This window comes from Seriola dumerili, unplaced genomic scaffold (genome assembly GCF_002260705.1).
Source record: "Seriola dumerili isolate Sdu_G_001 unplaced genomic scaffold, Sdu_1.0 BDQW01000091.1, whole genome shotgun sequence".
NCBI lineage: Eukaryota > Metazoa > Chordata > Actinopteri > Carangiformes > Carangidae > Seriola > Seriola dumerili.
Window position 1 is genome coordinate 2198359 of NW_019174346.1, and position 15487 is coordinate 2213845.

Here is a 15487-nt window from a genome sequence, read left to right on the forward strand (position 1 = left end):
GGTTTGGACACTGAAGATGAGGGATGGTCCATGAAAGGTTGTGCTAAACCTAAACACTGAGCAGACTTCACAGCGGTTACTGAGCAGGAGAAATGAAGGATGATAGTAGCTGACTGTATAAACAGTTTGCCTCTGTGTGTTTGTGTACCATCACCTTTGTCTGCAGGTGTCAGTTTTGTGAAACAGCATTAGAAGCTTTACTCTGAAGGGCAAGATTATCCAGCCCAGCCTCTTTAGGATTGCAAATGAGTGTGCTTAAGTTAGGGTATTGAATAGACTCGGAATGAGCGTGGTTTATAATTAGCACTAACTGTTACAGCTAATGATGTAACCTATTTTACATGTCCACAATGCAGGTTTACTTTGCCAGATTTATGGACGGATATTTGCATGTCTGTGCTGGTTTTTTTTCAACCAGGCCGCATGTCTCCATGTTATGACACACTCATGCCTTATTGAGGAAAAAAAAAAAAAAATTCAGCGAAAAGAATATTATGAGAATAAAGTGGTAATTTTACAAGAAAAAAAAGGCATTTATATTATGAGAATAAAGTTGTATTTTTTTTTAATACAAGAAAAAAGTCATAATATGAGAATAAAAGTTCTCTCTCTTAAATTAAATCGAAGGCAACTGGACTTGTATTTGTCTGTGGAAGACGTTTCGCCTCTTATCCAAGCGGCTTCATCAGTTCATCATGTATTGGTCTCTCTAGTCCGCACTAGTCTGACGATAGAATAGATAGATAGAATAAAAGTTGTAATTTAAAAAAAGGTCATAATTTTACAAGTTAAAGTTGTAATTTTACAAGGAAAAAAGGTCATAATTTTATGAGAATAAAGTTGTAATTCCAGGTTCTGCTTTCAAGGGGAAATATCAGAAGCTTTGAAATGAGGAACGTGGAGCATCCTGTGAGGTTCTACTTTAGCAGGTTTCACAAATAAGGAGAACCTTCATCTTTCAGCATCAGGACATTGAAAAGATTGTGAGGAAACTGAGTCTATTCTGTTGTTAGACAAACAGCAGCTGCCACTGACTGTCTTTTCACCTGTTTGGTTGCTTGTAATAAAATGTTTTTTCTTTCTCGAAATTTTACATTTTTATTCTCATAATATTACGACTTTAATCCCGTAATATTGTGACTTTATTCTTGACATTTCAGATTTCTTTTTTTATCCTCAGTGTGGCCCTAACACTTCGTCGTACCATCTGCAGTTTTCCATGTAATGTTAAACGGTTTAGCCTCAGTGCACAAAGTTATCAGTCCAACAAACACATCAGACATGAAGCTTCTAGCTAGCAGATGGCGCAGTAAATAAAAAGATTTAGCAGGCCCAAATCTGGACGCTAGGTTAAGTCCCAACAGCCAAATTCGATGTGGGACAGCACTGCAGGTGACTGTAGTAAGTTGGAGTGACAAAAACGCAAAGTCAGGGTGAGGTGTGTGTGTGTGACAGGGAGAGAGAAAGAGAGAGAGGAAGAGCAGAAACGCGACTCGCCGCCCCACGTCCCACAAACCTACCGTAAGATTGTACCCACCGCTAGCACGTTAAATAGCGAGCTAAAATGCTTTCCGTTACAGCCTCTCTCACCAAAAGCACCCGTGTCGTCCAGAGCGTGAGGCTGCTACACGTCTCTTCTGTCGCCAAGATGCCAATTAAGGTAAGACTTTCAGGTGTTTAGCAACCGTTAGCTCCAAGTGCTACATGTCTAATGGCCAAGACGTGAAGGTGTTGTTGTATTTTTATTATTATTATTATTTTTTTTTTTACCGCAAAGTAGCTAAACTACGCAGTTATATCGCTGGTCTGTCTCTCTGTAGCCCCCCGTGCTAACTGTCGCCATGACAGCCGTTAGCAGGACATTCATTTGTTTCTCGTGACCGTCCTGTCGCCGCTTTAACTGCAGCTTTCTCAACACCTGCAGGACCTGATTTGAGCATGTAACAAAGTGTCAATGATTACAGTAATTGTAGACGAGCTGGTCCACTGACTGTCAAACACAGGAGCTTAACTGATCTTAAACCCTTCTGAAAGGCCTGTGTGGGCAATATTAAAGTTGTTATCGCGTGTCTGTCATAATACAGCGTTTCATGTAATAAAGCTTTTGTAAGGATAACTTTATTATTCAGTTAACAAAGGAACTGAGTGACATGAAAGCGTGTGTGTGCAGCCGCTCACATATTAGTTTAGTAAAATATCTCCAAGGGTATAACATGGTGAACGTTTAATATGTATTTATTAGTGGTTTCTTGAACGTGATAAATGTGTTATTTATTAATCCGTCATTGTCACTCTTAAATGTAGTTGAGGTATTCGGCCATTTTAACTAGAAACCTACATCTGTGTGTGTTGATGTGTCGCCCTCCAGTGGCGACGGCCCCACAAATATCAACCCTGTTCAGATTAAGTGATTATCTCTTCATTGTGTGCTACACCACCAGGCTCTAATCTGAGCATTATGAGACCTCTCACTGGAGACTATTTTAAAAAAGAAAATGTGAAATTAAAAAATGTTCTTCTTCTTTTCACATATGTGTTGTTCATATCTTTACTGTGCACTCAAGGGTTTGTATGACAGTACATAAGAAAACGTTGCCAAGTTTTCTGCAGAGCTTAATGCTGCACACAGACTGTCCCAGTTGAAGTGCACAATAACAGTATTGTTGTGAACATGCAGAGTAAGCATCATTTAAGAAGCCATTACCAGCATGTCTTAAACACATTCTGCCAGTGAGGAAAGCTTTCAGTGTCCTAAAGGGACAAAAACATTGGTATCGTTAGCTGTAGTAATCAGAAAAAGCAGTTCTACTTATTAATGTATTGTCATCTGGATCTCCACCAGGTTGGTGAACAGCTCCCCGCAGTCGAGGTCCAGGAGGGGGAGCCAGGAAATAAAGTGGCAATGGATCAGCTCTTTAAGGGGAAGAAAGGAGTCCTCTTTGCTGTACCTGGAGCGTTTACACCTGGTTGTTCCAAGGTGAGTCCGCACTGTTAACTCTGCTTGTCATGTTTGAGGCACGGTGATCTTTGTATCAGATGACCATACAGTATATGTCTCTTGTTTCTTTCAGACTCACCTCCCAGGTTTTGTGCAGCAGGCTGCGGACTTGAAGAGTAAAGGTATACAGGAGGTGGCATGTGTTTCTGTCAATGATGCGTTCGTCATGGCTGCGTGGGGAAAGGAGCACGGAGCCGATGGGAAGGTATGGACTACAGTTTTTGTGTGTGAGCAATTTCTGTGCAAAGTCTAACTGTGAAAGAACATCTGATGGCATAGTGTCATCAATCAAAGGATGATAATAATACTGTTGCTCACCCATCTTAGATGTTAAAGAGCTGTGGACAATTCCTGTCAGACATTTTGTTTGTGGAAAATAAATTGGGAGTTTCCATTTCCTCAGTGTGTAGTCCCAGCAATCTGCTGAACATTATCACAGTGTACTGGGCTGTGTGCACAATAGAAGTATTTTAGAATTACAATTTACTATTATACTCTTAATTTCACTGATATTATCTTTGTGTCTTGTGATGTCAGTCTGGGATGTTAAAGAACAGTGCATTCAGAAAGTATTCAGACCCCTTCACTTATTTCACTTTTTGTTATGTTGCAGTCTCATGCTAAAATCGTTTAAATTCATTTTTTCCCCTTCAATCTAAACTTAGTACCCCATAATGATAAAATGAAAACAACATTTTTGCAAATTTATTACAAAGAAATAAACTGAAATGTCACATTGACATCAGTTTTCAGACTCTTTGCTTTGACTCTTGAAATTTAGCTCAGGTGCCTCAGATTTCTCTTAGTCATCTTTGAGATGTTTCTCCACCTTTACTGGAGGCCACCTGTGGTAAACTCAATAGACTGGACATGACTTGAAAAGACACACACTTGTCTATATAAAGTCTATTGCTAGCAGAGGTGGCGAGGAACCCAATGGTCACTCTGGCTGAGCTCCAGAGATCCTATGTCGAGATAGGAGAAACTTCCAGAAGGACAAGCATCACTGCAGAACACTGATCTGAGCTTCATGGCAGAGTGACCAGACTGAAGCCTCTCCTCACTTGAAGACACATGAAAGCTGCTTGGAGTTTGCAAAAAAGCACCTCAAGGACTCTTTAACAACAAAATGTGAAAAAAGGTCTGAATACTTCCTGAATGCACTGTACATGAAATTCACAATGATAGCTCAGATCTTAGGAATGAGCTTTTGCTCTTTTCTTCTGCAGGTTCGAATGCTGGCTGATCCTACTGGAGCATTTACAAAGGTAAAACTAAATGTCTGGTGATATGTTAAAGTCCTATTTAAAGTATTATGACTTTGTACTCATGAGTCTTTCTCTGCTTCACAGGCAGTTGACCTGTTACTTGACAGTGATCAGATTGTGCAGGTACTTGGGAATAAGCGATCTAAGAGGTAATGATTGTTTTGCCTATTTCAGTTTTGTAGTAGCATGTGTCAATTGAACTGAAAATTTACTATGATAGTGGACTGTCCACCATTTTATTTGAGTGGGTCATGGGTCAATGATAATATCAGTAGAGTAAAACTAAGACCACCACATACAGACCACATTAGATTTCATGGCATGTTTACAGTCAAGTTTCTAGCCAAAAAGAAATGTTTTCATATTTCATGCATATCATATCTATAAATTGAGTTTGTTGTAGTTATTATTAATTATTATTTAAATTCTGGTTTAACTTTTTCTTTAAGGTGATTACTTAATTGGAGTCAGAATCATAATACACAAAAAAGTCTTTTATTCCATCAGTCTGAAGCAGTTGCACATCTGAGTCAGTCTGGCTTTTACCGTTACGTTTGAAGTTCATAGTTAAAAGTCTGTGTTTACTTCATCCTCTATTTCAGATATTCTATGTTGGTGGAAGATGGAGTTGTGAAGAAGATCAACGTGGAGCCTGATGGCACCGGTCTGACCTGCAGCCTGGCCTCCAATATTCTGTCTGAGCTGTAGGCTTATTCAGAGCTGAACAAACCCAACTGCAAACCCGAGTTATTGTAAAAGTTGCACTAACACACCCGGTCCCGACTCCTTCACGCTTCCTCCTTTTCCCAAAGATGGATGCAAGTGTCATGTAGATGCTAGTGTCATAAAACACAGCTGGAAGGTAATTAATGCGCACAACTATGACATGAACGGCACTCTAAAGGAACTTGCACCAACCTCTGTGTACTGTTATTTGTGAGTAAATAAAATCATCCCTGAAAGCAATAACTAAGGTTTTCCTGTGTGGCTCATAGTGTCATTTGCCCAGGTTCATATTTTTTTCATGTTGTGAATTACAGTACAAAAAAGACTTTTTAACCTGAAATAAGAATGCATAGAATATAAAATCAAAAGTACAACAACCACAGTGCTCAACATTGGCCATCTGAAAATGGACTAAAGTTTAATGGAACAGATGAGCTCACTGTATTGACTTAATATGAACAATATTGAAATAACTGAGTTTAATCAATTTTAAGATTTAATTTAAACTCCATTTTAAGAAGTACATTATTGCAATTATTTTTAACTGTCAACGCATGATAAGGCATTTTGAAGTTTGGCATTACACATTTGATGAAATGTATGTTGACTCATTTGCAGTATTACTTAACTTTAGAAGGCTATTTTTTGATGCGATTTTAATTTTCATAAGAATTTAGTTAATTGTATTTATGTGAATGACACTGATCTATGTGGACATGTGATAGGTCTGTGGCAAGGAAAGCTATGTGAAGAATACGCCCTTTAAAATTGTTTATGATGCTAACCTTCTCACATGCAAACGTGGGCTCTTATTGATACTGAGCTTCCTAAAGTCGGCAATATGAATTGGAAGCCGTTAGGCAGGGTTATGTAGCTGTTGTATGTGTAACAAATTCATGACATGAAGCTGGACCAGTACTAGTTTATTGGCATTATCAGAGAAAATCATGCGTTGCGGGCAGTTGTAAAGTTACTGCTTGTTACACGAGCTGGTTTGTTTATCCTGTTGGTCCACAATCGGGGGAAAAAAAACGACGGAATACGTCATGACGTAAGGACGCAGGAGGCAGGCACATTGCATTGTGGTCGGCGCCGGTGCCTGGACACAAACAGAAACTACACGGCAACTCTCGAGCTAACTACGGTAATACTCGCCCTGGATAAGACATCAAAATGTAAGTTAACACGCAGTGTAAGTAGATAAAATATACTGTGAGCAAAGCGTAGCGTGAGACGATAACTAGTACTACATTTTAAGAATGATTAGCTTGCTAACGTTGAAGCCACATTAGCTTTAAGTTGAATAGAAGGCGCCTAAATATTGAACCTCTACTTTCCTTTCTTCATAGCGCTGATTTCAGACTGTCAGACTTTCAGACTGACTTCGGCGAGTAATATTTTAGGAATAAGTGATGTGTTAAAACAGTGAACCCCGTAGTGAAAAAGTCTCGCAGGGAAACACGTTTACGCAGTTTGATGCTAGTGGACGTTAGCTCGTTGCTAAAAGCTGCTAGCACTGGAATGTATTGCGCGCGTAATTCAATACTGGGAGCGTACCGCATTAATAATGACTAGTTAATATCCCAACGAGTGTAAACAGACAGGACTGTCTAATGCGGTGGGTGTAGGTGTGGAAATATTTTGATAATAGGCAAATATTAACATTATATAAATACCATATCAGTGAAGCATTGAGCTGTGCCCGCTCGCTTACGGCTTTCAGGTTGGTTAACACATTGATAACATTAACCGTTGGATACCAATAAAATCTATCTCTATATATATTATTCAACTGTAGCTTAGCCTCATCATTCAGTAGACACAGTGTATCCTGAACAATAAAATTGTACAGTACAGTACAAAGAAATAGTGGATGTTTTTCGATGCTTTTGTTCCTGTGGTTAAAATGAAAGTGACTGAGGTTGAAGGGACTTTCAACCTCAAAGAGAAACTGGATTTTAGCTGGAGTACCAGCCACTCCCTCACAAATCAAATTCAAATCCACCAACCACTCCGTAATCACCTGCACATCTATCTATCTATCTATCTATCAAGACATATGTAGTTAAGACTTTTTGACAGACATTCGCCGAGGAAGATGTTAAGTGTGCACCGATATCTGTAGATTATTGTACACTTTTGTAATTCATTGATGGTAAAAAAAAAAAAACGGAAACAGCGGTATATACTGTTGATTGAAAATGATAATAGCAATATCCATATGTTTAATGGTGCTAAGAGAAGTATAAACTAAAGGAGAGAGAGAGAGAAAAAGTTATAGAAAAGTTACTGGCATTAGGTAGTATGATAAAAATGAATCAAGCAGAGAGACAGAAAAAGGAAGAGCTCAGTGCATCAATGGAGTACCCCTAGAAATCTAGGCCTATAGCAGCATAATTAAAGGTTGGTTCAGGACTCATCTGAGCCATTCTTAACTATAAGCCGTATCAATGAGGACAGTGTTAAGCCTGATCTTAAATGTAGTGAGGATGTCTGACTACTGAAACCAGCTTGGGAGCTGGTTCCACAGTAGAGGAGCCTGATAGCTGGAGGCTCTACCTCCCATTCTAGTTTTAGGAACTCTAGGAACCACAGTAGACCTGCGTTTAGAGAGCTGAGTGTTCTTCTGGGATAATAGGGAACTATGAGTTCTTTTAAATATGACCGTTAGTGATTTTGTAGGTGAAGAGAAGGATTTTAAACTCTATCCTGGATTTTATTCGGAGCCAATGCAGAGAAGCTACTGTGGGGAAGATATGATCTGTTTTCCTAGTTCCTTTTCCTCGTTTATGTGAATGCATCCAGTGACTGTAAAAACAGCTACAACTGCTGCATTGTTCATCTGATGTAGATGAAAATACCCCCAATTGAAAGCGAAGAGTCAGTGGCTGAAACCCATATTTATGTCCCTAATGTCCAATAAAAAAAAATACACACACATAAAATAGGGAAAAACACAATGTTGAAAGCATTTAAAAATTTTACTGTATTTTAATTTTGTGGTCTTTGTGTTGCAGCTCAGTTGTTGGTGATCTGTGACAGCCTACAAAGCAGCCATGTCGTCGACATCCCAAAAACATAAAGACTTTGTGGCCGAGCCCATGGGTGAGAAGCCTGTGATGGCTCTTGCAGGCATTGGAGAGGTCCTTGGCAAAAGACTAGAGGAGAAAGGTTTCGACAAGGTGACATACTTGATTTCTTTTTTTTAAAGGCAAATATAAGGCTAGACAAGAAAATGAACCAGTGTATGACTTTTATGTTAACACCTTAGCCAGGTTATCATACTTGTGGTAAGGTTGAAATCAAAGTTGAACTGGATTAACAGGTTTAGGTTAGGGAATGCATTATGTCAACTAGTGTCCCCACAGTGATAGTGAAACAAATCTGTGTGAGAGGTGTCTTAAGGTGTATTCTCACTGGACTGTAAGTTGTTGGACCTTCCCTTTTCCACATACCAATCTATTCATGCAGTGATCAGTGTTGAGCTCTAAAGAAATACTCACCTGTGTTGTTTTTCAAGTTCTAATTAAAACATCAGCTGCTTGACATCAGGGCCATTGATGTGTGAAGTCCTTTAACACTTGGCTTTCGATCTTAATTAGATTTTTCATTGTGTGTTGATCTATACCTCCTCAGGCGTACGTTGTCCTCGGGCAGTTTCTAGTGCTAAAGAAAGACGAGGAGCTTTTCCGGGACTGGCTGAAGGACACTTGCGGGGCAAATTCCAAACAACAAGGTGATTGCTTTGGCTGTCTTAAAGAATGGTGTGATGCCTTCCTATAAAGCATTCAGTCAATGTTTTCTACTTCTCAAGTTGAAACTGTACGTTACCTCGTCAGTGATCTTGACTCAATTCAGCCACACCATATCTATGAAGTGACACTGTACACACTGAGGTTTATTAAAGTCAACTTGTTTTTAAATTATACTGAAAGACGTAATTGTATTTCTGAAATCCTGCAAACCCCCAAATACAACTGACACACGGCCTCCTCATGGTCTGTGACATGCAGCTCGGCAGCTTCTTTCTTCAAGTTCACGTTAAATTAGGAAGTCGGGTGGAGAATCACAAAAGGTGACAGTTCTGTCATCCCGATGCGTCTCCTGTCTGTCAGCAGCCATTTGTCCTGCAGACATTTTGACTTGTCATTGTACTAAAAGCATAACTAATGACATTATTGATGATTTCTCTCCATTTAGGTTTATTATTGAGTCAGGGACATTTTGGGAAACCTAAATGTAGGCTTTATTAATGTTATTGCAACTGTGTTTGACAAATCAAAATGTCTGCTCCATACCAGAGCTGCTTATGTTCATAACATTCATTCTGTCCAAGGTCTTTGTAATGCTGCTTGTACTTTCTGTTGAGTTTTAAATTTATGATAATTTACTGAGATCACTTTTGAAGCTCAACGTTGCCAGTTTGTTCTTTGTTTGAACATGATACCTTCAGAAAAACTATTGATCTGTTTCAGTTCACCACATATTTTTCTTCTGTGTAATGTGGTGATTTACCAGCATTGTCCAGGCCAAAATTTGTACTCCCCTTCAATTCTTGGCCTTTGCCTCGTTCAGCTGTTTTTAAAGCCTTTGAAAAGTTGCTATGAGCTGTATTTTTTAAAAAGCACATACTATCACAGTTTGGTATCATATACTCTTAAATCCACCTAAAAATGTTTAAGTGATTGAAGAGGTGGATTGTTGGTTTGAAGTGTATTTCATTGCATTGAATGTGACTGATTTATGTGACACACAAAAAGTAAACCTCAAGAACTGGTGACACTGGTCTTTGCAGAAACTTTGATTTTTTTTTTTTTTTTAAATAAACATTTTGCCATTTTAACTTTAATTCCTGCTAATAAAGAAGCTAAATGACCAGACTCCCACATGTAGTCCACTCAAAGATGGTTTGACCCTGGAGATGGAAATGTATATAAATAAAGATGTTGTTGCAACAAACTCAAAACAGTCAACAAGGTCTCAGTCTGTTGCTGGTGAGACTTCAGCCTTTACAGTGAAGAACTTACCAGTCTAATAATTTAGTTTGACAGTGGTGATAATTTTGTTAGCAGTAAACAGAGGATGTATCTGCCTGAAGTGCTACAGGGTCGAGTATAACAGACATCCAGACTGGTGCGACTGGTTGTGATTAAATGTCTACCATAATGTGTGGAAATCATGGATTCTGTTGATTTAACAGAATCATGGATGCCATCCTAATCCAATCCAATAACTGATATTGAATCAGCACCCTGTTTGTCCATTAATGCTGTGCTTAGATGCTGTTGTCGTATGATCGAATGTATGATAAGCTCCAATAGAAAACGTTCTAGTATCCTGCAATTCAAAGAGTGACGCAAAACCTTTCTGTTCTGGTATGTAGAAATAAGAGCTGAGTGATTTACATCTAAACAACAAAAAGGTAAATCACTGATCTGAGTTTGCAGTGGCTTTAGATGAAGACAGAATATCACCTACACAGACTGTCAGGTCTTTACAGCTGAGCTTGATATTGTCTTTGACTGTATATCTAAACATACGATGCCTTAATGCTCATTTTAACATGTTATTCAGTCAGATGAACTATAACCTCGACAGTAGTGCATGACTAGGCCGTATCACATAATCTTCCACTCATAGATTAATGCTTGCACCCACCGGTCACCAGCTAAATGAAGATGTAACCGTTGTGTAGCAGCTGCCTTTTAAAACACTGTATTTGGCTGTGAAATTATATTGCTCTTATTATTAAAAAATAAAAGTCAAGTTTCAGACTGGGGCATGTTTTTTATGTTCATTATAGATTCAATTTTTATCAAATAAAATCACAAATACAAGAAAACCTTTGATGACAGGAGGTTTTATTTCAATGCTTGATATTCCATGGTTACGTTTTCGCCAAAGCTCCAAATTTGATATTTGCAAGACTTTGAAAACACATAAGTTCATTTCTAAAATGGTCCAGAGCAGGTGCTCCCAAAAGTTTCATCATGTCGAAGATGCTAGAAGAAGAGCAGTTTCCTTTTTTTTTTTTTTATTTTTGTGGATATGATCGAACAGAACTGAACAGTTGCTTGTGCTGTAGATGGAGAAATAACCACAGAGAAAGTGAAACCTTTAACTAAAATGGAAAATCCCAGGTCATTCTCATCTGCCCTCATTTCATGAGTAAGTAGAGACTCCGATTTTTCTGGAAACCCCTGACACGCCCCTCTGCTCTGGAGAAGCTCTGACCTGCTCAGTTCAGAATGATGATGTACACCTGTCTGTAAAGGTACAATATGACTACTTTTTTTATTTTTTGCCTTAAAGAAATAGAAAACTGTTCATGTAACAATCACAATAACTGAATAGCTGATTTTGCTTCAGTGGCTTAGATTGTAAATTATATTACCATAACCCCTGGAATGTTTTTTTTTATTTTTTTTTTTTAATTTGGGCCTGTGTGCTATTGAACTATAAAATCTTGATATGACAGTGATCAGATGCTCAGAGTTGTTGCTTAAGTTTCACAGTAGCACCTATGCACACACACACACTTCCACATCCACACTACAGCAACAGTATAGAAATGAGCAAAATGCTAAAGTCTTAATAAAACCTTGAAAGAAAGACATTATATGGTTATAATCCACTCATAAATAGTTGTCCTTGTTAGATACAAGTAACTGCCAAAACAGAGGGAAAAAATATAAAAAATATATTGATAATATATGAGATGCAGCGCTAAATGTTAATGGAGAAAACATTCTGTATACTCGTAAGTAAAGCATCTCTGTTCTGATGGAGGATGGATGTTATTACCTGCATCACCAAATGGAAACGGTGTCATCTATGTTAAATGTCATACTTAATTACCTAACATAGGCTTGTCTTTTTCTCAGTTGCCAGATCTCAAATGTAGATGTGGAGTTTATAATGGGGAGAAGTTGCAGCCCTGACCTATCAGAGCAGCATCTGACACATGTAGCACCACCATAATCCATAGACCTAATGTGGGAATTTAGTGTCCCAGTTAAATGATCCAGAAGCTGCAGGATCCCTATGACTGGAGGAGCCTGTGAAGACAGGTGATGCTCAGAAAGACCTTTTTGGCAGTTACCTGTATTATATATATATGTATATATATATATATATATATATATATATATGAGCATGAGATGTACATGTTTTCAACCAGGTGATTCTGTTTCTAAAATTTCTTCAGACTACTAGTCTGGTTTTTGGGTCTTGGTCGTAATAACCCTCACTCTGTTGATTGAGCGTTTAGGTTTCAGATTCCCATGATATTTTTGTTCTTCCCCTCTAACATTGGGACAGATGTTAGCAGTTAAAGAATTTAGTTCAAGACATTAAGTCGTTGATTATGTACTGTACATCGGCAGGTTTTATGCAAGGTTACTATAGTACATTGATGTCTTATTTCAATTGGAAGTACGTGTACACACTGTACATACATGTACATACTGTACAGTTGTACTTTTAATCACAACAATCCCTGATTTGTCTCAAAGCAGAGCGCAGAAGAATTTCTTCTCCCTGAAAGGGTTCTCTGAGGTGGGCACGGGGGTGATCAGGGGGTCGTCACAGGCGTGTGCGTCGCAGTACGCCATCAGGTCGGCTGCTGCCTTTGATACCTGGAGGAGAGGATGACCGGATTTAGAGCAGTTCATGAACACGATTACATTAGATCAGACTGTCTTCAACCATTAAACCGAAGCCAGTTCATCCTTTGATTGATCAGTCTCAGGTCAGAGGTTGAGATGCATTTAGAGACCTCAGGAAATAACCTCCTCCACTTTTAAAAGCAAACAGTTTCCCTCCTTTTAACAAGAATAATCTCAGTGATTTTTACAGATTGAAAAACTTCATCTTGGTTGTCTTTGTATTCTGAAGTAGATCTCTGATATCTCTGGCTGAGATCATTTTAGTCACAATCTCAGGTGTGGCTGCGCTGGAGGGACGAGTTGATCATTTAAATGATCAACATGTACCCATGTTACACAGGCTCACACCCTCATGAAGCCCATTAGCGCACTGTCTCAGCTCTAGTAAGGATGGATGTTATTACCCATTTGATTCCATCAGTTTTCTTTTGAATATGTTTTTTTGAGCACATGTTCATTCCTGTGTCTCGGTCTGACACCTGTGTATAATACTTCATACTAATGAAAGTCTCCATTTAAGAGCCCTCACCACTTCATTTTACACAAACGTTCTTGTGTTTTAACCCTAAGTCTGAAAATTTAGGTGTGTTTCAGTGACATGGCTCAAATTTAAAAAAAAGTTGCATTCAGAATTAAATGTGGCATGGCGATCAATTTCAATGTGTCTAGACTGATGTACTGCCATAAATAATACACAGAAAAAAACAAGATGAGAGGATGAAAATTATTGATCCATTTGAAGAAAGATTGTCTGTGGCTGCAAAGGTATCATGATACACAGGAGTAACACAACATGAGGACAAAAACAGTAGAAAACTGACTCAGAGTGGAAAGTAAAATGATTTTAAAGTGACTTTACAGGTAAAATACAGAACGTATAACAAGTCTGGTGCTAGAGTCAGAGCAGAGTCTTGTGCCTTTTTCTGACTGCTGAGCGTCTGGTTCATTCAAACAAGCTTGTTCTGGTTCAAACCTCTCACCCTGCAAACCATGAAGGTAAAATGTGACAACAGCTGAAAACTGTCTCTAGAAACATAATGTGATCCCCATCAGAGGATATGCCCTCTGCTTCATCTCTGTACTGATGAACTGTTCTTTACAAAGAGGCACGGTGCCTCTGCAAGGTGTTTTTGATGCCATCAGGAACATGAGAGAAACCAATACCATTTGGAAACTTTCCAGTGGGAAGCATTTACTTAAAGTTCATCTGAGAAGGTCACTGGTGCTTCTCTACGTCTGCAAACCGATGTGAACTATGAGCGTTTCTTCTGTCCTGTCCTTTGAAAATGTTATTACTTCACTGTTTTAACCTGCATGTGCTTTGTAGCGTTGCACTATCATGATTTACATCTGAATCGGAGGCGTTGAGCTTGTCTTACCTTTATCCTGCAGAAACTTGCCTCGATCTTCAGTTGCTCCACCAGTTTCCTGGCTTGGCCGACACTCATGGTGCTGTTCACTGGGGTGTCTCCTTTCATCCTGGCCACAAACACAACAACATTTATGGATTTGAACTCGAAGGAAACACATTTCTCCATTAGTTCTTTGTTTTCTCTTTATAATCTTGCTTGCCCGTGGATAATTGATCCACTGCTCTTTGCCCTAGAAATACTACAATTCACTTCGAATGTATTTCTAAAAGAGAAAATGATGGTTTATAGGTTGAAATAACTCATCACTTAAATGTTTATTTCCTGTTCATGCACCCATGTTCACTGATAGCAAAATTAGCTTTTCAATAGGCTACTCCATTCTAGGTGTCTGATCAAATGAACTATATGTGTTAACTCTTAAGACAATCCCTCATGTAGCTCTATTATGTAATATATGATCAAAGCTATGCTCAAAAGTTACAGTATTTTATTGCTCATGTATATATTTGGCAGGTTTGGTTGCAAAGCCAGCATGAAGCCAGACAGTCTCCAATAATCAAGTATAAATATCAGTCAATAGTGTGTCATATTGGCACAGCTGCTACATTATGTCATCATACATGGGAGCAAAAACACAGATTTATTTAAAAAAGAAACATGTAAATTGGACCAAATGGTCAGATTTATTGAACCATGGCCCACAGATTCTCCCACTACGAGCAAGAATAACCACAGAGATGTCAAATGTAGAGTGAAATAAGCACTGCAGCCGCACGGACATTGATGACATGATGAGTAAACATGCATATAACTGAAAAAAATGTGCCACACATGGAAAATAAATCAAGCCAGATGGATTTTCAACAGGGAAAAAAAGCAAAGCAGCAAAGGAGCGAATCTATTTGAACCGTTCTGGACCTTTCCCCATTGTCTTTTTCCTTCTCCCTCCATCCACCCCCTTTTCTCCTTACCCGTATTATATTCCTCTTCAGGTGCAATCTTCCCCCCTCTTCTCTCTCTGTTTTCTCCCCTTTTTTCTGCCTCTCTGTGTCCCTCTGTGAGCTTATATCTGGTGGTGTCAGTGTAGCCGGACCCCACCCCTCACAGACAACAGCCTGGATGGTACCCTGCTCTGTACAGTCCAATGCACTGCAATTCTGCCACAATGAGCACTAGATTTGTGGTAGATGGATAGGATCACCCCCTCAGCAGTGAGTGGTACCTGCCAGACGGAGGGAGGGGGCGGCCATTGGTGAAGGTTTTCTTATGAGGGTGGATTGTACCAAATCTGCTCATAGGAAATTGGGGCCAACTAGAATCTCTCAGGTTTCTCTGACATGAAGCTGGATGGTCTATGTGGTGTGTGGTTTCAGGTTTTACTGGTAAAAGACAATACACATATTGGGATGTGAACTCCAGAAGCCTGAATCACTGTGTGGCTCTGTGCCGTTGGTG

The 15487-nt window shown here is 39.0% G+C and overlaps 3 protein-coding genes across 3 annotated transcripts; 2 read left to right on the plus strand and 1 right to left on the minus strand.

Moving 5' to 3' along the window:
• The first annotated feature begins 1293 nt into the window (after positions 1-1293).
• On the plus strand, positions 1294-5235 carry prdx5 (peroxiredoxin 5). The gene is made up of 6 exons (XM_022745926.1): positions 1294-1660; positions 2843-2977; positions 3072-3203; positions 4228-4266; positions 4351-4415; positions 4869-5235. The coding sequence occupies exons 1-6, from the start codon at positions 1565-1567 to the stop codon at positions 4972-4974; spliced, it is 573 nt and encodes a 190-aa protein (XP_022601647.1). The 5' UTR covers positions 1294-1564; the 3' UTR covers positions 4975-5235.
• An 830-nt stretch (positions 5236-6065) lies between these two features.
• Positions 6066-9777, plus strand: LOC111222174 (barrier-to-autointegration factor). The gene is made up of 3 exons (XM_022745771.1): positions 6066-6167; positions 8010-8174; positions 8629-9777. The coding sequence occupies exons 2-3, from the start codon at positions 8049-8051 to the stop codon at positions 8773-8775; spliced, it is 273 nt and encodes a 90-aa protein (XP_022601492.1). The 5' UTR covers positions 6066-6167; positions 8010-8048; the 3' UTR covers positions 8776-9777.
• A 10-nt stretch (positions 9778-9787) lies between these two features.
• Positions 9788-15191, minus strand: gng3 (G protein subunit gamma 3). Its single transcript, XM_022745772.1, has 3 exons — positions 15004-15191; positions 14039-14138; positions 9788-12629 (listed from the first exon to the last, which is right to left on the minus strand). The coding sequence occupies exons 2-3, from the start codon at positions 14135-14137 to the stop codon at positions 12501-12503; spliced, it is 228 nt and encodes a 75-aa protein (XP_022601493.1). The 5' UTR covers position 14138; positions 15004-15191; the 3' UTR covers positions 9788-12500.
• Between the last annotated feature and the right edge of the window lie 296 nt (positions 15192-15487).